The following is a 25,407-nucleotide window of genomic DNA, read 5'->3' as shown; positions in this document are numbered from 1 at the left end:
CTGCCGAGAGCCCTGTGGGGGCTGGGGTGGGGTGAGAGGGCTGTGTATCCCATAACCCAGAGGTATGGGATCTGGCTTGGTGCAGATGGCTATAGGTTGAGCTGATGGATGGGGGAGATTGGAGGTTGGCAGGGACAGTTGGTGCTAATGGTGAGGGCCAGTAGGGGTTCCAGAACTGTGTAGCTCCTGTTCCTTTTCTTGCCTCTGGAAGGCTGGAGTCCACTCTCTTTGGAGAAACCATAGCCTGCCTTGGAGCAGCTGGCCAGGGGAGGCCTCTACTGCGCTGGCATCTTGGTCACACCAGCTTTTCGTTTGCACCCCTCAGGTAACTCAGGGACATCCTCCAGACTGGAACTGGAACGATGCTTGTAGCAGCAGTCCCTGGAGGGTGTAGAACAATTGAGTATTTCTGGGCTAAGACTGAAGGCTGCTGTCTGCCCTGAATCCTAGGAGCTGGGGACACTGTGGAGAGAGTGTCAGACTTGTGCAGGTCTGAGCCCAACTGGGGAGCGATTGCCAGTGTTTTTAGTCACGGGCAGATGGTGCTGAATTCCTGGTGGACCTTTGTGGGGCCACTGAGTCCATCAAGTTCTAAGTCTGCCGGTGCTCCCCACCTACCAAAAAAGCGTAGCAGGGTCTTGGTTAGCTAGCAGAAGCTTGGCACTTTTTGTATAATGGGATTGTGTGTGTCTCCTTGTTCTTTCGTTTTTTCACTCAACAGGCATTTTAGTCCCTGCTGTGTGCCCGCCTACTGTTAGTGACCCCTAAAAACCCCAAAGGGCTCTAGGCGTGCTGGCAGGAACCGTTCACCTCTATTAGTCTTTGTTAAATGTGGAGACTTGGATTGAGTGAGTTCAGGGTGAGTTCTGAAATTAGGGGAGTAAGAGGGAATGAGCCTGTATGTACCTTTATCCATCCTAGCCCCCTCACCCCAGATGGTTCCTGCCGTCCTGGGGCTGTGGTATGTGGCTCTCCATGCTCCAGGCCTGGAGCAAAGAGGCCTGGCCGCCCACCTGCCTGTGCTTCCCAGTGTCCGGGGTGCAGGTGCCTCATCGGGTGGGCTGTTGTGTCCACCCGAGCAGTTCAGTCATGGGATGGGATAGGAAGGGCCCCATTCCAGTGCAGTTCCTGGAAGAGTGGGGGAAAGAGAGCCATTTATTGTTCTCCGGAGCTGCTTTCTCCATGGCAGGCCCTGCCCAGGACTCCGGGGGTGGGCTCAGGGTTTGGCTTGCATGTTGGCAGAATATTCAGAGCACTTAGCAGCACTACATTCTGTAGTTTAAAAACTTGAAGGGTACCTGGCTGGCTCAGTTGGTAGAACACATGACTCCTGATCTCAGCGTCATGAGTTTGAGCCCCATGTTGGGTGTAGAGCTTACTTAAACATAAAATCTTAAAAAATAATAAAAGTAAAAAATAAAAGCTGGAGCAGTGGCCCGGAGAGGAAGAGTCCTGCTAAAATAGAGCTAAGGCAGCTGGCCCCAAGGTTAACCTTTAAAAAATGCTTTGTTGAAGGGTTAAATACCAGTGAAGCTGCCCAGGAAGCTTGGTGGCCCCACTTAGGTGTACCCGGTAGCCCAGTAGGGCAGGGAGGATTGTGGAAGACAGATGAGGTTTCAAGTTAACCTTGTCAGCTCATGTTGAAAGTAGGGGTGGCATGAGGCCTTGGGTTCCATTCCCATTGATAACCAGTCTCTGCTGTAGCAGCTGTGCTGGTTTTCAGGGTTACAGCCTTGCTCCCTCAGAGTGGAGTCTGTGAGCGCTCTGGGCCGGCACTGGGCAGTGTGCTGCTAAAAGGCCCCTAGCCTGAGTAGAAGGGCTGATGTGAGGCTCCATGGGGTCCTCAGTGCTCGGCTCTAGCAATGCTGTCTGTGAAGCGGCTAATGCCCTTAGTTCAGGTGTCTCCCAGATAAGGACACTATGCATGGATGCTAAGACTGCAGAAGGAGTGCTCAGTGCGTAAAGACAAGCGGGAAGCTAAGAGAGGAAGTTCCAGTCAGAGAAAATCTAAGAGGTAGTGGTTCAGGTGGAAGGAGGCAATCAAGTCTTCTGGGAAGCGGCTGCATCTCTCCCTGGGTGGGATGGCACATCTTCCTGGCCCGATGGAGAGCCATCTGTGTCTATGATTGGCCCTTTCAACAACACGCATTTATTTCTCATGGTTCTAAAGGCTGGGGAGTCCGGGATCAGGGCGTCAGCAGACTTAGTTCCTGGTGAGGACCCCTTCCTGGCTTGCAAGCACCTGGTGTCTCTTCTTATAGGGGCACTAATCCCATCATGAAGGCCCCACCCTCATGACCTCATCTAACTCTAATCATCTCCCAAAGGCCCCACCTCCTAATACTGTCAAATGGGGACGGGGCTGGGTTAGGGCTTCCACATAGGCACTTTGGGGGAACACACTTCCACAGCAACTTTGGAATGCATTGGCCTCTAACTACACAAGGGGAAAGGCTTCTCACATCTCAGGACATGCACACCAGGAGCACGTCCAGCTTGCTGGCGACGGTGCTTATTATTAAGTGTTTCCTGAGCACCTTGTGTGTGCCAAGCCCAGGGCCAAGTACTGGGGTTGCAGGTCTGGGTCAGACTAGACAGCCCTTACCATGAAGAGTGCGCAGATTTGAGGGGCAGGCAGTGGAGAAACAACAAGAGCACTGTGTTGTGAGCAGCCTGTGGCAGAAAGGGGTGAAGACGTGCCGTGTAGGGGCCACTGTGGTCATCGGGTGGGTTTTGTAATGTGATATCTCAATGCAGTCACACTTCAAGTGGGCTCTGTGGTTTGCTCTTTAGTTAGAAAGGAAAAGAGTCTAATTTCTCAGAAGGAAGTTGTGCAGCCTCGGAATTGTGCAAGGTGCCCCCCAGAAAAGCTGGGCCAGTGAGGGGTAGAGGTGTTAGCATCTTGGAACAGGCGAGACTTTAGCAGGTTAAAAATATTCTGAATTTCTCGCTATTTTACAGGTAAGGGTTGTGTCCTGCAGGCAGTGAGGTCATGGCAGGGAAGGGCCACTGCTTTGCAAAGAGGCCTCTCAAACATATGAAGCAATTTGCTTGTTTCTGTGGCCATAGACTTCTTGTACATAGATTCTAAGGCGATAGCTACTGACAGTAATGAATTCTTATTTGTCATCATTTGAAGTGTAGAGAAACTCATTTCTGACTACTCCATGAGAGTATGTAGCTTATTTTATTTTCTGCACTGGACTGAACTAAAATGCTGAATATCTTTTTTTTTTTTTTTTAAAGATTTTATTTATTTATTTGAGAGAGAGAATGAGAGATAGAGAGCACGAGAGGGAAGAGGGTCAGAGGGAGAAGCAGACTCCCTGCCGAGCAGGGAGCCCGATGCGGGACTCGATCCCGGGACTCCAGGATCATGACCTGAGCCGAAGGCAGTCGCTTAACCGACTGAGCCACCCAGGCGCCCCAATGCTGAATATCTTTATTGAAATTCTTGTGCTCCCAAGATGATACTTCTTGCCTGCTCTTGGACCAGGAGCCTGCAGCGGCCTGACTATGGTGGGGCTCTCCTGGCTCTTGTCCACTTCCCTTGACTGAGTAACACTGAACCTGGAAATGCAAGCATAATGCTCATCTTTGGAATTGAATTCTAGACTACAGTGTGAAGTTGTTGAATCCATCTGTGTAAGTAGCTGTGTGTGAATGTGTTAAGCTGGCCGGATACCCTGTAGCAGTTCCCGATACCGGGGGAGAGTAAAAGATTCAGAGGCCTGGGCCCCACGTAAAACTTTTGGTGTAATGGGTCTGCATAGAACTAGAAGTTTTAAAAGCTCAGTAGGTACTAGATTGTGGTGATGAATGCACAACGCCAGGTTTCACTAAAAATTATTGAATCATATGCTCAAAGTGGGTCTGTTTTATAGTAAATTGTACCTCACCAAAACTGTTTTTAAAGGGGGGAGGCAGCAAAAAAACTCTCCAGGTGAGTGATGTGCAGCCAGGGCAGAGATTCCCTGTCCTACAGTCAGGCTTCCTGGGGACACAAGCCTCTTACCCCCGTCCCGTCCCTGTGGCGCAGGGGTCTGGTTCTGTTGCTCGGTCACCACCACACCCTGGTCAGTGCCCTGCTGTCCTCACCTCCCTCCTCCCCGTCCCTTGGCACCAGACGGTCTTCTCAAACATTTTGCTTCTGTTTTGTGGCCCCCTCCTCCTCAAATCCTCTGGGCATGTTTTTTCTTTCCCTGGGTTTTTTAAAGCTGGACTGCCAGAGTTCTCAAACTGTAGACAGGACAGGCTTTCCCCGAAAGCCAATTCCGACATCAGTCTCTCAAAACAAGGGCCCCCAAGGACAGTTTCTTCTAAGTTCTTACCATCAAACTAAATAATAGTATAATAAAATATGCAAATGCATATAGTTTTAAAACATACAGTTTAATTATGTAGGTAACATTTATTTTAAAGTGATTAATGAATGACTTACTTGAAAAATTTGTGCTTTTTTGATAAAACAAATGCCCTGTATGAGTGGCTGGAGCAGAGTGTGGCCCTGGGTGGCCCTCGGAGGACCCGGTGTCGGTGGCCTCGGAGCAGTGGCACTGTGGTCTCGGCCCCCATTTGCCGCACACTGTTTTCTTTAGTGAGTGCCCTGCTCCAAGGAAGGGTGAGAACGCACCAGTCAAGATGGGACTAAAGATCACTGCGGTCGTTAGAAGAATAACAACAGTGAACGTTCATAGGATTCTTAATTGCAGTTTGTTATGTGACTATATTTTAAATGTGCCACAACTCCAGGCGGCCAAGAAAACAGACTTCCCAGGCTTGCACTTCATCACAAAACTTGTTCCTTTTCCAGTCGCAGCAAGAGGATAATTAACTGTCACTTCTCTCTGCATGCCCTGCTCCACTGAAGAGATTTGCTCTTCGTCTCTCCCTGGCTCCAGCTGATGGTGGAGCACCGTAGCCCACGCGGGCACCTTTCCATTCCCTAGCTCCTCTCCTCTGCCCCACTCCACTTTTCTGAGTGCCCATTCTAAGTACCTGGACCCCAGGGTGAACACCGTTAGTGGGCCCCCATCTGTGCCCAGATTCTCAAGTAGCTGATAGTAAAGGCTTGCGCGTCTCTCAAACCCTTGGCCTCAGAATGGAGCTACCTGCCCGTTTTCCGACTAGTGCGCTCAGTGTTCGGCTGTGCCACCTGGTGGCCTCTGCTGTCCTCCCCTCTCCTGCCCACCGCTCCGTACTTGACAGGAAGGAATTGTATCCGCTGCTTCCATATTTCGACCACCCGTTTACTTCTTAGTTTTTTGTAATCTGGTTTCTATCCTGCCCCCTGCCTTCCTGCTGTTTCCAGTGCCCTCAGCAGTGTCTGATCCACATCTGATGGCCTTGACTGGGGCCTCATTTCCCTTGGATCAGTCTGTGCCCTGAGTCACTATGTTCCCCACCTGTCTCCTGTTTTTCCGCCTTTTGTCATGAGGGACCCCCTTGCCTTTGTCCTCTGCTCTCTGCCGAGCTTCGTTCTTTTCACTAGTTTTTCCTCTGTCAGCCTCATGACTGACAGGAGGCATCCCTGTGGGGACTCCTCGGCCTTAGCCGTGCACCCAGATTTCAGCTTCCTCCTTCCAGGACTTCCCCAGCATGTCAGCCCTCTGCTGTCTCTGACCCTCTCACCCCACACAGTTGGCAGATCCTTTTGTCCTCTGTGCGCTCAGGCACCCCAACCCTCCCTGCCTTTGCTAGGCCCTTGCTGCCTCGCGGAGTGTGCCCAGCCCACAGGTCACCTGGCCTCTGCTTTGCCCTTTCAAAAGTTGTCCTCTTGAGGAAAGTTTGGAAACTTTTGTTCAGAAATGTCCCTCTGCTCCCTGTCGCTGCAGATTTAAGTTTAGAATTCTAAGCCATGCACTCGGGGCCTTCCGAGATCTGGCCCTGTTTTCCACCTTGTTTCCTGTTGCTCTGTTGTTTTGTATCCATTGCTCTGGCTGCATTGTGTGCCTTCCGGTTTCTGTGCTTGTCTACGTTCTGTGCTTTTGCACATCGCTAACCTAGCTTCTAGGAATGCGTTTTTTCCCTCGTCTGCTGGACTTCATTCTATTTATTCTTTAAAGCCTGGCCCATAGACCTCCTTTCTCTAGTCTCCACAGCTGGGGGGAATCTTTGTGCTCCCAGAACCCCAGAGCACATTCTGTTATGTCTGAGGCACCGCTGACTTGCCTGCCCACTCACTTTTGGTGCCCCCAGACCTCAGCTCTGAATGGTCGTAGTGGGGGGTTTGCAGCTTTGTCCTGGCAGAGGGATGCTAGGCTTAAACACTGAGTGAGTGATGATTCAAAGGGCCAAGCCTCCAAGTCCCCCTTCCTTGGGCAGTTAGCAAGATGTTAACAGATAGCTGGATAACAGCACAGCCTGGGGCCCCGGCAGGAGGCTGAGTTTTCTCTCCCTGGAAAAGTTCAAGCACACACTAGGTGAGCCGCACAGGAAGACAGATCTGGAAGAACTGGAAGAGACACAGGTGTATATATAAATCAGATTCCAAGGGCAGTAGTTATGCTATGTGGGGGAACAAGACTTTCAAAAGACACTTTAGTGACTGTTTACCTGTGGGTGATTTCTGTGTGAATTTTAAGTGATCTTCATTTATACCAAGTACATTTTCAAGGGCCTGTGACTGTACTTGCTGCCATCCCACAAGTCCCTTTGTGTCTTTGAAAGCAATTCCATGGCTTGAAGTCTAAACGTCAGACCAAGTGTAGGTTTTAGTTACTTCAGTCCCTTTTGTTCCTCAGTGTTTTGGGAGAAGTTGCCAGTTTAGCGCGGGTGGTTTTATGTGGAGACTTGACTGATACTAACAACAGTCTTTTTGTTTCCACAGAAGTTGCGGAGCTTGAAGCTAATTTACCATGTGAGTATATAGCACCCACCCAGGCAGTAAATGTCGCAAAGTAATTGCACGGAGAAGCTTTTTTTTTTAATGTTTTAATAACCTTGCATAGCCAAAAGCCTGTTTTTCGTGTGTGTTGGGAGTAAAAGTTTTAATTTTGTGCAAACAGGTAGCAGAATTTTGTTGAGGCTTGGGTAACAGTGAGATATTTACCATCTTTGTGACTGTAGCACGGAGGTGCCTCCTCTCTCCTTACGGTGGCAGAGGTGACTTGGCTGGGTTTCGTATCTCTTCCACAGTGTTCTGTCCCATGTCCTCTGTCCCATGTCCTCTTTGAGTAAAAAGATCTATAAATCAGTGACAGACGGTCCTGTTTCCATGAGTGACAGTACCACCTTTTTGGTCCAGAAAGTGCTTGCCGGTAATGTGTCTCTCTACATGAGCTGGGGTGACCACACCCCTTATGTCACCAGGTACCCTGACCTTGGTCCTTCCTGCTCAGACACACAGACCGACTGCGCAGTCCTCACTCGTGAACAAGCTCGCTTACCTGGGCAGTTAATTTGTATGCTATGTCAAAGAGTTCTTCTTTTCCTGTTATTAATCCTTCCTAAATTTTTATAATACCATTAAAGCTTGAAAGTTTTGATCATTTTAGTATTTTTTTGAATTAGAACTTTTTATCATATTTGGTTAAATATAGCTCTGAGGCTGAGGATGTTTGTCAGTGTGAGTGAAATATTTTATACGTGGGTCTCCTGGTCTGGGTGAATGCTCTAGAGAGCTTGATCTCTCTGGCCCATCTGACATGGATAAGAGAGGGGCCATTCCTGCCACCAACTATAGTTAGAAGGATGATGGTGGGTATGACCCTTAAGTGGTTGTAAAATCATTTGTAAGGGTAAGTACACATAGTTTCTTGAAAAATTATTTTTAATGTATGGCACTTATCTGTGGGTGTGGTGGGTTGTGATATAAAATAGGTTTCTTAGTGTGGGTCTCAGTCAAAAATGTCTTAAAAATCCCTGAATTGCTTGATCTCAAAGTTCTCTTCTAGTCAGAACTGGAAGGAAGTGTCTTGGGATACTCTTAAAGGGTTTATATATATATATATATATATATATATATATATGTATACACACACACACACACACACACACACACACATGCATACATTTAATCAAAGGCCACAAAAACTTAGCACTTAACACAGTTCAGTTTGTCCTTAAATATACTCTTACAGAAATTGTTGGTTTTTAACCCATAAAGGATAGCTTTAACCTTATCTAAAATTTTGGTTTGAAAACAGTTAAACTTTGGGGGGCACCTCACTGGCTCAGCTGTGGAGCATACACTCTTGAGCTCAGGGTCATGAGTACAAGCCCCATGTTGGACAGGGAGCCTACTTAAGAAAAAGAAAAAATTGGGCGCCTGGGTGGCTTAGTCGTTAAGTGTCTGCCTTCGGCTCAGGTCATCATCCCAGGGTCCTGGGGTCTAGTCCCACATCGGGCTCCCTGCTCTGCAGAGAGCCTGCTTCTCCCTCTCCCACTCCCCCTGCTTGTGTTCCCTCTCTCGCTGTGTCTCTCTCTGTCAAATAAATAAAATCCTTTAAAAAAAAAAAAGAGAGAGAAAAAATTGTAAAAACAATGTGTAATTGGTTTTCAAACCAGGATTTTAACTAAACACCTTAGGTTTGAAAAAGTCATCTCCCTAGCATTTATGGCTAAAGTATCCGGTTAAAGAGACTACATGCTATCTCTTTTCTTGCTTTCTCCCTACCCTCTGTGCCATCAGAGTGGAGAAGTCTGAATTAGTTTATACAAGTAAGCCATGCTTTCCAAAAGTACAAAACTCATTACTCTAAAGAGGAAACAAGAAGCCACCTTAAAGAATAGATCTCTAGTATCATATCTAGTATTAATAGTATCTCTAAAGTATTAACTAAGAAAAACAAAATAACTTCCCTATGTAGCAGTGCTGCTTAATAATCATTCAGAACTAGTTTGCAGCTCTGTATATGTGAGTTTATAGAAGTTTCTCTGTTGGCAAAAAATACCTCTTTCAGATAGATGGAAATACAAAATGTTAGCCCATCCCTGCAGACAGGAAAAGCTTTGAACTAAAGCAAAAACCTGTCTCTTAACTTTTTGTTGTAGTTGTTGTAGTTAGTAGACTTTTTTGAGCTTTAAAATGTTTGGTTCTTTTCGGTAGTTGCATTGTTTGTTAGTCTCCCTTGGTACCTTCTTTATTATTGGTGGGCTAATCTGTTATAGAGGGATGGATTTCTATGTCTGTCCTTCTGTTGAAACAAAGGAGAATGCAAAGTATGAAAACAAAGGAATACTGCCAACTTCAGCCGATCAGTGAGACGTTCCCCAATCCCTTGTCCTATGTTTCTGTTGCATAGATCTCACTGGAAAGATAGCATTTCTCATTTCAAGTCAAGATTAGGAGAAATGAAGCCCATATACAGTTCACATGTGTGGTTTGGGCAAAAGTCTTGAACTCCCTGGCTCCCAGCTTCATTATTTCTAAAATAAGAAATGTGACAGTGTAATCTGTAAGACCCCTTCTTGCTCTTCTAGATTAAGTTACCTTTTACTCTACAATGATTTTCTGAGGAATTGGCCAAAAACAAACTAACAAACAAACAAAACCCCCTTAACACTTCTGTGTGGTTTTTATGCCTCACACCTGGCATGTTCCTGAAATAATGAAATGAGTCATGGTATCGGGAGAAGAACCATGAACTCGTCTTTAATTTGGGAACAAAACCTGTTGATAACCTGTGTGATCCTGGGCTGGTCACTGAACCTCTCTGGACCTTTGTGTTATCTCATGCTTGAGGACATTGAACTAGATGATTTCTAAGGACCATTTCTAAGTCTAAATTTGAATCATCCTATTTTTGATGAAATTTCATACCATGGTAAAACTAGACAAATTTTTCAGTGGTGGGACTTGTAAGAAATAAAGTCAGTAAGTGACCCAAGGAGTTTAGCATATTTTCTGAGTTTATAAAATAATAGACAATTTCTGCATATATTCCTTCCCAATTTAGTGGCTATTTATTCCTTGTGTATTTACCATTTTTTGATATCATTTGTTTGAAGGAAGCAGATGTAGGATGTAGCCAGTTTCCCGTCTGTACCACCAGCCATTAGCTCTTCCCCCAGTGAGAACTCCTTGTCCTGATTTACCAGACCCCTTCTGATGTGGTACAGTGGGCATAGGGTGTTGCCATCTGAGCAGAGCATCATTTCACCAGCAAAGCAAACTGAGCTACTAGTTGGGTTGTGAAGACTTTCTTTCCCTCCTATTTAATGCCATGGTATACTCTGGGTATGAGTTAACTTCATGGGCATCCTTCTTTTGAACTTCAGTTTACTGTGGTGGGTATGAATAAGTATGGTGGTGGGTGAACAGCCCAGAAGTTTGGCCTGGGTTCTTCTGGTTTGGCCATGTTTAGTTAGCCTTACCCACATGTGTTCATCTCCTCAAGATGTGGTTTTCTCTTTTCAAAGTGAAGTAGCTTAAGTTTTGAAGTTAATGGAAAGATCTCAATTTTTAGTGGCTGTTTAAAGGTTGGAAGAAACCATCTCAATTTGGAATTAGCAAGTAAAAGGCTATATGGCAAAATCACTGGTTTGCAATTTTAGCACAGCGGCACAATTATTGTCAAACCAGGAGCAAGGAGTCTACAAACTCCTGTACCACCTTCAACTCCATGTGTGTTTCAAGGTTAGCCTCCATGTAAGGACTGTTGCTAGCTGTCAGACCTTCCTGATGTGCTGTTTCTTTTGCAGGTACATGTAAGGTGCATTTTCCTGATCCAAACAAGCTTCACTGCTTTCAGCTAACTGTAACCCCAGGTAATATTCTTACATACTTAAGTGTTAAAGTGATTTTCAGATAGCAAAGTTTAAAGGCTGCCAAAATCTAGAATCTTTGGCTTGATTTGTCCTCTCACTTTTGAAAGTTATGACAGTTACAACTATTCCACATGAAGACAAGATATGTGCTTTGTAGTCAAAGACAGCGGAATAAAGAGGAACGCCTAGGTGGCTCAGTCGGTTAAGCGTCTGCCTTCGGCTCAGGTCATGATCTCAGGGTCCTGGGATCGAGTCCCACATTGGGTTCCCTGCTCAACGAAGAGTCTGCTTCTCCTTCTGCCTGCCACTCCCCCTGCTTGTGTTTCCTCTCTCTCTCCCTACTCAATAAATAAAATCTTTAAAAAAAAAAAAGAAAAGAAAAGCAGAATAAAGGGAATCTGTGGCATTCGGTGTATACTCGGAAATGAAGACTTTATCAACTGGAGTGAAGGGCCATAGAAGCTGTTGGTCCGGTGAGCTTTGAAATCATAACTGGGTCTGATCCTGCTCTGCCCTTTTGTGGCAGTGTGATCATGGTTCAGTTGCTTCATAACCTCTTTGCACAGCCCACCCAGCAAGAAACTGGGGATCAAATAGTACCTATCTCATGGGACAGTTATGATGATTAAATAGATAATGTGTGTGAAGCATTTCAGCCCAGGGTCTGGCACAGGGAGGTAAGCAGATTACTAGCTGTCTTCATTAGGACTGGTAAGTCTCCAAGCCCCAGGCACTCCGGGATGGTAACCTGTCCCTCCTTGGTCAGAGTGGGCAGCGAGATGGAGGACTTGGGTTTTTTTCTCGCTCCAGTGCAGCTCTGAACGTTGCAGATTCTAGCCTGGCATGGACCACCAGTGTTTACATTGGGCAGAGGGTGCTGCTGTGGGGTAGGTGGGGAAGGGAGTGTAGTGGAGGAGATGGAGAGTGTTATTTTATTTGGGGGATGGAAAGGGAATGAGAAACTGAGGGTAATGAGTCACTAGCTAATTAGAAAGTGAAAGAGAATACAGAATTTCAGTAGGCGATAATGAACCCACAGATAAGACCTGGCAGTTGTCTCCCTGCAGGTAGGATGGATTATTTTCTGTGGAAGATGTTTTATAATAACAGGAGAAATCCCATTTTCAAAATGTGCTTGAAAACTTAAAAACTCATTTAATCTGTGTGATGGTTCTACAAACATCTCTAGACATGTCCGTAAACTCAGTCTGGTACCGTTTACACTAAGAAAGCACCAGGAGGGAGTTAATATCAGAACACAGTCTATAGAGGTGGGGCGTTCCACGTGCCTGACATCAAGAGATAACCAAAGCTTAGGACTTAAGCTAGGAAATGATGAAAATTATAACCATTCTTTGGCTATCTTCGTAAAACATGGTGCATCGTGCTGTTTTTTAGCAAGGGGTATTGAGCACGCTTTAATGTTTCTTGGTGACTCGGGGTCACCATTCCGAACATCATTTACTATTACTGTTGAGTAATGCAGAGTATTTTCATAAATTATTGTGGTGATTGAGGTTGGTTCTGTGTGTACTAAGTGGTCTCAGACTGTGTGTTTGGAGTAAACACGTTTACTCGCCTCTGCCTTCCTAGGGCATTTTCAGTGGCTGGCAGGGATTCTGTTGCCCTGCTTCCTGCCTGGGCGTGGGCTCTGTGGTCCATCCCAGACACTCGGAGACCTTTGTTGAGTTTGCTGGGCTTGTTACCATCTTATGTGGGTTTGTGCAAGTCCAGCCTCTGAGTAAGAGTTTCTCCTTTTGCTTTTTCTTTTTTTAACTGAATTTTTTAAATGGAATTACATGGATGTTATGATTACCGAGATTATGTACATGACACCATCTTTGATGTTTTTACTGTTCTTGAAAGTGGAACACAGTTGCTAGAGTTTTGATATTCCACTGTTCCATCAGATTAAAAAATAACTTGTGTTTTGGTGCCTGTAACTATTTAGTACCTTAGCACTTATATTTGTAATAAGTGTACATCATGGACACGATTACCACACTGAGCTGTGTGCTCAGCATGCATTTCAGATGCTGTACATATGCCCTTATTTTGTGGTGTTTGTGCGTCGGAAAGCTGCTCTGGTTCCTGCCCTTTGTTATTAAGAGAAACATGGCAGAAACCTGCCAACCCTAAAAACTTGTCTAATATAGTCTTAAAACAACTTTTTGGAGTCCTGCTCCTCTTAGCATCGGGAAGAAATTAAAGAGATATGCCTAACTGATAAAAGTTTTAGCCATGTATGAAGCAGATGGGTTTGAAACCGGCTCGTTAGCAGCAGCCAGTAGTCTGCACACTAAGTGATTAATACGATCTAGATATTGGGGTGGTCAGGGTGGGAGAACTGTATTGGTAGTTGAAGCTCAAAGCTCTTTTTCACCTGGTTTCCTGGCAAGATAGTTCCTGTTAATACTTGGTAACATTTTCATAGTTTTGTTTTTAGACTGTCCCTCATGCTTAGGAGTAAATGTACACTTCAGAGAAAAGATGGAAATGTATTTTGGTGGTAGAGGAAAAGAACTGAATTTAAGAGGGGACAAAAGTCTCCACGTCAACTCAACAAAATAAGAAAAAATACTAGTAAGTGAAACGAATCGAGAAAAAGCGAACACTTAAAGACTTGCTGAGATACTCCCTGGAGTCTTCGGTGAAATTGGAAGGACAGTTTGGAAAACTGTTGCCCAGCTAACTTGCAGGGGTCCCCTCAGCCTGCCCCACTGTGACATGGAGCTTTTAGGCAGAGAGGAACATGGATTTAAATAACAGTTGTGGTTTTTTTTTAATTTTAGCTTTTACTTTTTAAATAACTTTTACTGAGGTATAAAATAATAAAATGTACTAATTTGGACTGTGTCTTAATAAGTTTTGAAAAAATGTGTACACCTATGTAACCACAACCCCAGTAAAGCTATTTCCAGCATTTCCAAAATTCTCTTCTGTCTCTGCAGTCAGTTCCTTGCGCCTGGCTACCCACCCAAAATTCCTTTCTGATGTGTTACCATAAATGACTTTTGTCAGTTCTTTAATTTCATATAAATGGAATCTTATATATGTACTCTAGTCTCTGACTTCTTTCATATAAGTTGTTTTTAAAATTCATATGTGTTGTATCAGTGGTTTGTTTCTTTTTGTTTTATGAGAATGTTGTAATTGCTCATTTTCCTATTCATGGACATTTGAATTCTTTCCAGCTTTTCGCTGTTATGAATACAAACAACTGCTGTGTTAGCATTTTCATATCATCCTTTTTATACTCCTATTTTTCATTCATTCATTTTCTCTTTAATTCCACTTACGAGTGAAATTTCTGAGTCACAGGAAGATGTATATTTAGCTTTTTAAGAACTTTCTAAAGGGGTTGTGCTATACACCGAGCACAATGTATAGGGGTTATACTATACACTGACCAGCAATGTATGAGCAATTCTGATTGTTCTACATACTTCTCAGTATTTGGATATGTATAGTATTTCATTGTGGTTTTAATTTGCATTTCTCCAGTGCTGGGATTTTGATTGAGATGGTGTTGACTTTTTAGATCAGTTCTGTGGGAAATGACATCTTCACAGTGTTGTCTTTTTTTTTTTTAAAGATTTTATTCATTTATTTGAGAGACATAGAGAGTGAGAGAGCTCGAGACAGGGGAGGGTCAGAGGGAGAAGCAGACTGCCTGCTGAGCAGGGAGCCCGATGCCTGATTTGATGTGGGACTCCGGGGTCATGACCTGAGCTGAAGGCAGTCACTTAACCAGCTGAGCCACCGGGGCGCCCCCACAGTGTTGAGTCTTGCCATGCATGAGCACGTGAATGTCTCCACTTATTTACATTTTCCTTACTTTCTCTCAGCAGTGTTTGTGCTTGCAAATACAACACCAAGTATTTCATGTTTTTTTAAGCTGTTGTAAATGGTATTTTTAAAATTTCCATTTCTTAATTGTATAAAAGTACGATTGTTTAATATATTGGTCACGTGTCCTGTCATGTTGCTAAATTCACTTGCGAAATTCTAGTAACTTCTTAGTATATTCTTAGAATTTTTATACCCATGATCATTGCATTTGTAATAAAGACATTTTTACTTCTTTCTTACCCATATGTATGCCTTTAATTTCTTTTTCTTATTGCACTGGCTGTGACCTCTAGTACAGTGTTGAATAGAGGTAGTGAGAGCATATGTCTTTGCTTTGTTCCTAATCTTAGGGGAGACGTGCTCATTATTCATGAATATGATGTTAGCTATATGTTTTTTTTAAATATGTTCTTTATCAGGTTGAAGAGTTACCTTTTTTCCCTCATTTGCTGAGAGTTTTTTATCATGTGTGTTCAGTTCTTTCTAATGCTTTTTCTGCATCAATTGGTATGATCATATGATTTTTCTCCTTCATTTTATAAATATGGTTAAATACATTGAGTGATTTTTTAATGTTAAACCAACCTTATGTTCCTACCATAAACCCCACTTGGTCATGATATGTTATCCATTTTCTTTATATTGCTGGATTAAATTTGTTAATATTTTGATATAGAATTTTATGTCAGTATTCATGAGGAATGTTGGTTTGTATTTTTCTCTTCTTGTGATGATTTTGTCTGGTTTTGGAATCAGAGCAATGCTAGCCTGGTAGAATAAATGAAGAAGTGTTCCCTCTTGTTTGCTGAGAGTTTGTATAGGATTGGTATTATTTCTTCCTTAAATATTTGATAGAATTCACCAGTTAAATAGTTTGGACCTGGAGTTTTCTTTCTGGAACATTTTTACTTATGAATTCAAAATAGATACAGGGTTATTCATCTTCTATGTTTCTTAGGTGAGCTTTGGTAATTTTTTTCTTCCAAGGAATTTGTCTTTTTTTACCTAAGTTGTAGAATTTATTGATATAAAAGTTGTTCAGAATATTCTCTTATTCCACTACTCTGTGTAGGATCTGTACTGATGTCCCCTTGTTCATTCCTGATATTGGTAATTTGAGTCTTCTCTTTTTCTTGATCATGTTAGTTAGCTTGAAGTTTATCCAGTTGATCTTTACAAAGAACTCACTTGTTTTTCTCAGTTGTTTGTGCATTTCATTGATTTCTGCTCATATTATTTCCTTCCTTATATTTTGGGTTTAATTTGCTTTTCTTTTTCTACCTTTTTTTTTTTTTAAGATTTTATTTATTAGGGGCACCTGGGTGGCTCATTTGGTTAAGTATCTGCCTTCGGTTCAGGTCATGATCCCGGGGTCCTGGGATCAAGTCCCATGTTGGGGGGGTCCTTGCTCAGCGGGGAGCCTGCTTCTCCCTCTCCCTCTGCCTTCTGCTCTACCTACTTGTGCTCTCTCTCTCTCTCTCTCTCTCTCTGTCAAATAAATAAAATCTTTTTCTTTAAAAAAGATTTTATTTATTAGAGAGTGCACACACACCTGTGCGAGTGGGGGGAGGGGCAGAGGGGGAAAAAATCTCAAACTGATTCTGTGCTGAGCCCAGAGCCTGACATGGGGCTTGATCTCACCACGCTGAGATCATGACTGAGAGTTTGTATAGGATTGGTATTATTTCTTCCTTAAATATTTGATAGAATTCACCTGAGCTGAAATCAGGAGTCTGTCATTTAACCTACTGAGCCACCAGGCACCCCCTTTTTCTACTTTCTTAAGGTGGAAACTTAGATCATTGATTTAAAAACATTTTTCAAAGCAATATTGGTTGAGGTGTAAGTTACATTTTTAGCTTAATGCTTTTGAGTTTCACCTGTGTTGTTGCATTAATTGGTATTTTTTATCTTTTTTTGATGAGTTGTATTCTGTCCTATATGTGTATTACTAGTTTATCAGTTCACTGGTTGATAAACCTTTGTGTTGTTTCCACTTTGGAACCATTGTGCATAAAGCTGCTATAAAAACCTTTGTGTGCAGGTCTTTGCCATTATGTTTTTATTTCTCCTGGCAATGGAATTACTGGGTCATGCAGTAAGAGCAAGTTTAACCTCATAAGACACTGCTATATAGTTTTCCAGAATGTACTGTTTTGCAGTCCTGCTAGCAATGAATGAGAATTCCATTTACCTCACATTCTTACCAACAACTGTTACTGTCAGTCTTTTCAATTTTAGCCATTTTCATGGGTATGTATCTCATTTTGACTTTTATTTGCATTTCTTTAGTGACTAGTGGTGTTGAACATCTTTTCTTGTGCTTGTTTGATATTCGTGTATCATCTTTGTTAAGTGTCTGTTCAGATATTTTTTCCCATTTAAATTGGGTTGCTTGTCCTGTTATTATTGAATTGTAAGGTTTATATAACTGGATATAAGTTCTTTATTAGATTTGTGGGGGGTTAATTGTTAATAACATCTTTTTTATTAATGTTACATATATAAAAATTCTGATTAGGGAATTCTGTAGCTGTATTGTAAATCTTGTGTATTTGTGTATGTGTTCACCTAAATTTGTTTCTAAATGTGTTAGATTATTCATGTTTTCTTAATTTAAACATTTAATTTATAAAAACTCCCTAATTGGACATGACAGTAAAAGTGTAGTGTACATTAAGTCATAAAATTTTAATTGATTTATCTGTTACCCCTATTAATGTTTGATTAATGGTCCCATCTTAGCTTTGTTTCAGAGCTTTGGACTTAGAGAAAGTTTCTTTGTTTTTTTTTTTTAAGATTTTTATTTATTTGAGAGAGCAAGAATGAGAGACGGAGAGAGAGAACATGAGAGGGGGGAGGGTCAGAGGGAGAAGCAGACTCTCTGCCGAGCAGGGAGCCCGATGCGGGACTCGATCCCGGGACTCCAGGATCATGACCTGAGCTGAAGGCAGTCGCTTAACCAACTGAGCCACCCAGGCGCCCTAGAGAAAGTTTCTAAATGTGAAATACAGTAAGATCCCAATTTCTGAACAAAGAAATGTGGTTGATAAGCCTGAAACATGGGTTTCTTTCCACTCTTGAACATTTGGAACAACATTATAAATCATGGAGATTTTAAAAGCTATCGAGATGGAGCAGAGCACTGAAGCAGGCCCTTTCCCTTGACCTGCACTGGGGTCGTTTATGGTTAGCACATAAAGGTTTCAGACCCAGAACGCATACTCTCCCTGGTTCTTTCTAGATTGACTTTTAATTTTAAGATGGAGATAACCATCACGAAGGGATAAATTTGAAGAGGAACAGACTTTTTCCTGGTGAAGTCTTTTCTTTCAGTTAAACCCTAGAAATACAGGTGGCAATTCTTCTCTTTTTATATGTAATAGGAGTATGGTGTGAGCTTTTAAGACTGTCCATTTTCTGCCTTTGCATTGGTTCACCTTTGTTGGGGAAACATCCACTGCTCTTTTTTTGGCTCCTTCCAGAAGCTCCAGGTAAGCTTCTTGACTTACCATCCCGTGTGTCTGATGCACACTGTTCTTATGCCGGTTTCTGCCCCCCCTCCCCCACATGTAACTCCGAGGCACATTCTTCCTCGGGACACTCAGGTTTCCTCCAGTGACAGATTAAATGTCTGACTTACTGTTTTTAAAGCTGTTCATTACCATGCTTAACGTATATTCTTATGGTCACCAGTAAAAACCTACATAATGTGTATAAAGCTGTTTAAATGCTGAGTTTTCTGGCATACTGTAAAAATTGCCAGCACTCTTGGTTTCCTGTCCCATCTGTTAGTGCCTTTTATGTATCATAGGCTTTTTTTTTTTTTAAATGTTTTTCAAAAATCATGTGTAGTGGGAATCTAATTGACAGTTCACCGTTCTGGGGTGTTCTCTGCATTTGACAAACACAGTGTATACCCACCAGTACAGTCTAGATACAGGATGTTTCTGTTAGCTCAGAAAGGTCCCCTGGCCTCTAGCAGCCATTGTCCCCATCATTGTGCCTTTTCCAGAATGCCATATAAATGGGCTGAAACAATATGTAGCATTTGTATATGGCTTCTTTCACTTAGCACAGTGCTTTTGAGATTCCGCCTTGTGCTGCCATGTGTCGTCATTTCCATTGGCTGTCACTGAATTTGAAGGTGGAGGAAGAGCCTCTTGAAGCTAAAAAGTGAAGGAAACAGATTATCCCCAGGGCCTCCTCAAAGGAACACAGCCCTACCCACTCCCTGATTTTAGCCCCATGCCACCCATTTTGGACTTCTGACCAACAGAAGTTAGTAAATTTGTGTTGTTCAAGCCACTGAGTTTGTGGTGAATTATTATAGCAACCATACAAGCCAATACAGAGGGCCGTGTTTTCTACGCCCTAAGAGATTGAAGAACTACAAAGACCTCTTCCTATTTTTTTAAAGTAGTTTTTTAGCTTTGGATTTTACAGTTTGGTCTGTGATCCATTTTTAGTTCATTTTCCATATGGTGCAGGATAACGGTCTAGTTTCTCCCCCTCCGCTGCCCTCTCCTGGAATGAAGGGCCGCGTGTTCCTTCTCTTTCCGGGACAGTGTATGAAGAGTCAGTATCCATTCTGTACTCAGTGGTAGAATTTACCAGGGAGGCCACCTAGCTCTGGAATGTTGTGTTTTGTTTTTGTGGTGACATTTGAAGCATGAATACAATTTCTTTGGTAGATAGAGGGCTATTTTGGTTATTCATTCTCGAGTGAGCTTTGGTAATTTATGTCTTTCATGTCATCTACATTTTCAGATTTGTTAATAGAAGGTTGTTCTTAATATCTTGCCCTATAAAATTCTGTGGAGTCTGTGTTGATATCGCCTCTTTAATTGCTATTGAAAATGTTTTCTTTTTTCTTGATCAGGTTAGCTAGAGGATTATCGATGTTAGTCTCTTCAGAGAACCAGCTTTTGGTTGCACTGATTTTCCCCTAATAGAATTTTTTTTCTGCTCATATCTTTATTACCTTCCTTCGGCTTGTTTTCAGTTTAATTTGTTCTTCTTTTTCCTGTTCTGGAAGTGGAAGCTTGGACAGATAACAAGGTTATTTCCATTTCCCCACCCCAACCTTCATTTTATAGTTCTCATGTCTCCTTTACATATGTTGTAACCCAGCTTTAGACAGTCTGCTTTCTTTCTATGTTTACCAACATTACTGACCACCAGTGACCTTCATTTCTTGTTGTAGGTCTGAATTTCTCTCTGTTCTTTTCCTTCTGCCTGAAGACCACCCTTGGATTTGTCTGTAGTGCAGCCCTGCTGGTGATAGTCTCAGCATCGTAGGGGCCTCATTCTGCTGCCTGCTGATTCTTTGTTCCACTTTATGCAATGTGCATTTTACTCTCCGGTTGCTTTTAAGATAGTCTTTTTATCACATTTTTAGCAGTTTGACTATGATGTGTTTTGATGTGACTGTTGACCTCACCTGGGCTTGTTGAGGTTTCTGGATCTGAGAGTTTGGTTTTCATCATACTTAGCAATAATTTGAACATTTCTTTAAATATGTTTTCTGTAACCCCGTCCTGGGACTCCACCTGTATTAATATCTCTTGCATATATATTACCTCTACATATAACCTGTACCTCCATTGGGTCACAAGTCTGTGTTCACTTTTCTCTCTGTGCTTCGTGGTGGGTAGTTCCTATTTCTGCAGGGTCTGATTTACTATGGACCTCATCCAGTGAAGTTTTCATTTCAGATATTATGTTTTTTTTTAGCTGTTGATGTCCTGTTTGCTTCTTTTTCATCTTTACTGTTCTTTCCTTGTTATGTCCATGGTTTCCTCTAAATCTCAGCATCTTTTCATGACGGCTGACTTAGTGTCTGTCTGCAGCTGGTTCCTGACCCCATGTCACCGCCAAGTACCTGCCCACCTTCCCGGTTTGGCTCCGGGCTACACATCGAGGGCAGTCCTATCTGTGATTCTGCTCCCACTCCACCTTCCTCATGGACACTGTCTTTTTGTCTTCCCCTGCCCTGCTCACCCTCAGGTCCCAGTGTGACAGCCTGACTGGAAGTAGCTGTGCCCCCTCCTAGGCGTGGGGCTGTGGCCAGTTACTTACTGCACGTGCCCCAGTTTCTTCTTTGAAGCGGCTGTGTCATGCCCGTCCACTGCACTGGAGTGACTGGGTCAGTGACTGTGTGGTCCACGCTCCACGTGTCCGTGTGCTTATAATGTTGTGGCGGTTGTCATCCTGATTTTCAGGTTGTACCCAACAGCATATTCCCTAGGCTTCCCCTGAGTAATCCAGCCCACACCAGCTTCCCCTCTTCAGCAGGCCAGCTTCATGTGCATTGTGTCACACAGGTTAGCACCAGTTTGTCTTCGTGTATTTTTTTTTTAAAGGTTTTATTTTTATTTATTTGAAAGAGAGCGCATGATCATGAGCGGGGCCGGGGGGGGGAGCAGCAGGGGGAATGGGAGAGGGAGAGGCAAACTCCCCACTGAGCAGGGAGCCCGAGGTGGGGTGCGATCCCAGGACCCTGAGATCATGACCTAAGCCGAAGGCAGACGCTTAACCTATTGAGCCACCCAGGCGCCCCTTGTCTTTGTGTATTTTCATGTTGGGGTGGGCACACTAGACCCCATCCCAGAGGTGAGCCAAATCCTGCCCTGGGCCAGTTTTCATGTGTCCCTCCAGCTGAGGATGACTTTTACATTTTTAAAGGGCTATGAAAAAACAAACAAAAGAGCATATATGACAGAGACCTGTGGCCCGAAGCCTGAAGTGCTTACTGTCTGCCTCTTTATAGAACAAGTTTGCCAGCCCCAGTTTATAGGCTCATCTTGTCAGGGACAGTGTTTTCCCTGACTTTTAGGTTTGAAATGTGCATACAGTATAATTTCCAGTGTGCTGTAAATATTGACATTTAAGGATAAAAGTATTATATTGCTCTTTAGAATGTTTCCAGTGGCATCTAAACAGCATGGGTACGCCCACTGTCGTGCATTTTTGCAGAAACAGCTCTACTGCAGTGGTTGGGAAATGTTCATTGCTGCCTTATCTCCTTGCACTCCTCATTTTACTCCACTTGTCCTACAGAATTTTATCCCAATGTAAACATCTTTCTGCTGAGTATTTTGTCACCCTGTCATGCCATTCTGTAAATATATATACACATGTATATGTATATATAAAAAAATTTATAAGACTCTTAGGCCTTAAGCATTTTCTTTTAAATGGTTGTTAGTCATTTGTTTGTACCAACTCCTGGCTCCTGGTCTCCCTCCATGGGTGCCAGCTGCCCCTCCTGGCCCCTCTCCCGACCCCCTGGGGGGGGGGTGTCCTTCAGACTCTGTCCTATCCTTGGACCTCCGTAGTCGGCTCATGAAATCTGAGTGCTTCCGTCTACTGAACAGCTCCCAAACTGCCCTCATCCAGCCCCAGCCTCCCCCACACTCCAGAATGGTCTGTTGGCTGCTGATTGACACCTCCGCTTGAATGTTGACGTGAAACCTCAGATTCGCCGTCTGACATGGAACTTTGTGCAGTGGTGCCCCTCACAGCCTTCTTCTCTTCCCGGTGGCAGCCCTGCCCTTTGCATTGCAGGGTCAGAGAACTCAGCTTTTCTGTGGCTCCTTCTTCCCCACCCCTCGCCTAATCTGCCAGCAAACGCTGGTGGTGCTCCCATCAGAGTATTCCCACTTCACTGCTTCCACCCTGGTCCTAACAGCTTAACATCTCACCAGGGTTACTGTAAGAGATAGCCTCCACAGGGCCTCCAGCCTGTCCCTCCTCTGCTTAGACCCCTCTCATGGCTCCCTGCCTCACTCTGCGTAAATGCAAGCGCTCTCACGGTGGCCTCTTCAGCCTCAGCTCCTCCCTCCCCTGCCTCACCTCCAGCCTCTGGAGTCTTCCCTGAACATACCAGGCTCTCTCATGGGCCTCACCCAGCTCCCCTGTCTGGAGTGTTCTTCACCCCAGTGGCCTTTTTTCAGGCCTTTGCTCTCTACAACCACCCTATTTAAAATCACAGCTCCTACTCCCTTAGCTCTTTCACCTTCTGTTATATGATTTCCTTATTTATTTTGTCCCTCTTCCACAAGAATGTAAGCTTTGTCAGGGCAGGAAAGGTCTCTTGCTGATGTGTCACCAGTGCCTAAAACAGGGCTTAGCACATAAGCACTCGTCAAATATTTGTTGAATGAATAATGACTTTAAACAGTATGTTGCAAGCTTTGATGGTTATTAAACACAACATAGCATTTCATCTGAAATGCATCTGAGAATGATGGAGTTATTACTATTAGCATTTTTCTCTGATTAGTTAATGTATTTGTGAATGACTTTATGCCAGAAAGAAGGGTTCAGTATCATTTTTCTTTCTTCTTGTTTCTGTAGATGTAGACACTGAGGACTGCTTGTTCAGACAGGCCTGGAAGGGAAGGTATTTTGTTATAGCTATGACATTCCACCCTTGGACTTCAAAGTTAGAGGCCAAAAATATCATATACGATATTTTGTTGATCTTTTTGCTGATTACTAGATTAGGGTCCTTCTTCCATTTTGTTGAGAGCAGAGAATTGGAACCCACCTGACTTGGAGAAGACTTTCCAAACACAGTCGTCTGCGTCCCTTAGCATCACGGTTTCTGAGACAGTCACCAAAACCACTTTCCCAAGATCTGTCGACTGACCATTAGTCATACCTGTCTTCACTTAGAAACATCTGTTGTTTGTTCTGAAATTCTCAATAAGAGTTGAGAATTTTGTGATACTGATTTTGCCATACCTTTATCAGCATAAAAATGTATGCTTTATATTTCCTTAAAAGCTTGAAGCTGTAGATTTAGCTCATTCAGTTTATCAGAACTATCTACGCAGTGCATAAATAGGCAGAACCAGCTCTAATTATCAGCCCAGTCAACAGTCAGATTCACTCTCAGGAGAAGTCTTACTTATCTCTAAGATGTACCATCAGCCACCTCTCTTCTGAGTTTAATTCCTAGCAGTTAGGTGAGGCATTGGAGCCAGTCACCTGGCTGGAAGGTGCCATGCCTGTGGCTTATTGGCTCCCTGTTAGCTTGCTTCTCATGGGGATAATGTGTTATTTTACAGTAGTGTAGGGATTAAAGTTGCTAAATGAAATTTTAATCATCCCTGCCATCAGACTCTACGATGTGTCTGAATTTAAGACATTCTAGTATGAACTGGGATATCTTATTTATTTATTTATAACACCCTACTTGGCCCTTAACAGAACTGGGTGTGGGGTAGGGAAAGCACAATGCTGCCATGTGCCTCCATTCAGAGGGCTTTCCTGGGACCTCTGTCCTCTGGGACGTTTGTGCCTTGGGGCAGCGCATCGTGGTAAGAGGAGAGCTGAGATGTCAGCCTTCTGCTCCCGGTGGGAGCAGCTGTGACAAGGGAAGAGGAGGGTAGGCCTGCAGAACTTCTGACCTCTTGAGACTGTCAGGCAGCTTCATTTTAGGAGAGAATGCACTTGGACACTGACCACCTAGAAGTGGATTCTCTTGAGGCTGTTGGTACCCACCTACCCCTTGGACAGTTTTCTCCCAGAAGGACCCCTAACCTGGCTGAGAGATAGTAGTGTATGATTCCTGGAAGGCAGGAGGGAGTGGGCTCCAGGATACAAGACGAGGGGAAGATGGTTCCTGTCTTTGGAACCCTGGGTGACGGGAACAGGCTGGCCCAGTGAGAGCTGGATGCCAGGAACTTTCCTACTGCGCTTCACTGTTGTACTTGAATGCCCAGTTATCTGAGAAGCAGGATGTTTTCAGCCACAGCAGTCACGGGTAGTGACGTGGTGGGCCTGTCCCAGACTTGGATGTGGTGCCCACTGGGTTATGGACGCTCTAAATGACCCCACTGCCCACTGGCTCCAGAGTCGCATAGGCTGTCCTTTGTCTCCGCCCTGCGAAATGCCAGCTCGGGAGCCAGACCTGGAAGGTGGATCAGCACGAACTCTTCCCTGGGGCCTTTTGTTGAGAAAATCACAGGAAACGAGATGCTGTTGAGTTTCCTCTCAGTCCAGTCTGCTCCTCAGCTGCTTTGTAAGTGGGACTGTGGCATTTCTAGGCAAATTCATAACCAAGGTGGATCGGGTCTAAAGGCTACATACCTTAGAAGAGGAAAAACGAAGTACTGGCTCAGGAGCTGATCATCTTTCCTGAAAGACGTATTTCATGAAATAGAACAAAAATTACAACCGTCTCCTTGCTCTCTCTTTTCAGTGGATTCAGAGATGATATAATTCTAATAATTAGTAATTGAGAGTTTGACTAGGACAGAGGAATATGGTAAAACCAAAACCCCATTAGACCAAAGAATAGTTTCTTTGAAACTGGTAGATAGCAGAGTTGAAACTCTGTATAATCGTGGCATGGAAAGCCAGCTAGAGAAAAACCACAGCGGTGTGACAGGATGGAGGGGCTGGAGCACAGCCTTGGGGAGCAAGAAGAGAAGAGAGCAGGTGGAGCTCTGCACCCGAAGCTGGTGTTCTGGTGGTGCCGCATGGTCTACAGAGCCCAGCGCTGGGCCACTCGGCCGCGGTGACCGCTGTGCAACACGGAGCCTCTGGTGAGCAAGGATGTGCTCTGATTATTTTATACCTGAGATGCCACTTGTTTGGAAAGTTCTTGTATCTGGAGGTAAAATTTTTCCCCAAGGTCTTTTCCAAAGACTCGATAGTGTCAGTCACGAATCCAAGTGCACTTGTAAGCACTAGAAATAGACGCATCAGATAGTGGGGAAGGGTAGGGTAATAAATACTGTGTGATTTATTGGATGTGATACTGGGTCAGGCAAGCACGGAGAAAACACACCACCTTATTCCAGATGAGCAGATGAGCCGATGGGACATACG

General features: G+C 43.9%; 1 protein-coding gene across 3 annotated transcripts in view; it reads left to right on the top strand.

Annotated features, from left to right (window-relative positions):
* UBE2F (ubiquitin conjugating enzyme E2 F (putative)) overlaps positions 1-25,407 on the top strand; it is a 55,713-nt gene that overhangs the window by 7,576 nt on the left and 22,730 nt on the right. The window contains exons 3-5 of one of the 3 annotated variants that reach the window (XM_073876535.1): positions 6,830-6,859; positions 10,645-10,710; positions 22,924-22,969. In XM_073876535.1, the coding sequence (XP_073732636.1) occupies positions 6,830-6,859; positions 10,645-10,710; positions 22,924-22,969 (142 nt within the window). The remainder of the gene's footprint in view (positions 1-6,829; positions 6,860-10,644; positions 10,711-22,923; positions 22,970-25,407) is intronic. The other 2 variants (XM_025888875.2, XM_073876540.1) reach the window with 2 other exon arrangements.

This window comes from Callorhinus ursinus, unplaced genomic scaffold (assembly GCF_003265705.2).
Source record: "Callorhinus ursinus isolate GAN/ISIS: 27379988/994484 unplaced genomic scaffold, GSC_fseal_2.0 scaffold2, whole genome shotgun sequence".
In the NCBI taxonomy this organism is placed as follows: domain Eukaryota; kingdom Metazoa; phylum Chordata; class Mammalia; order Carnivora; family Otariidae; genus Callorhinus; species Callorhinus ursinus.
This window is presented reverse-complemented; position numbering and strand designations above follow the sequence as displayed.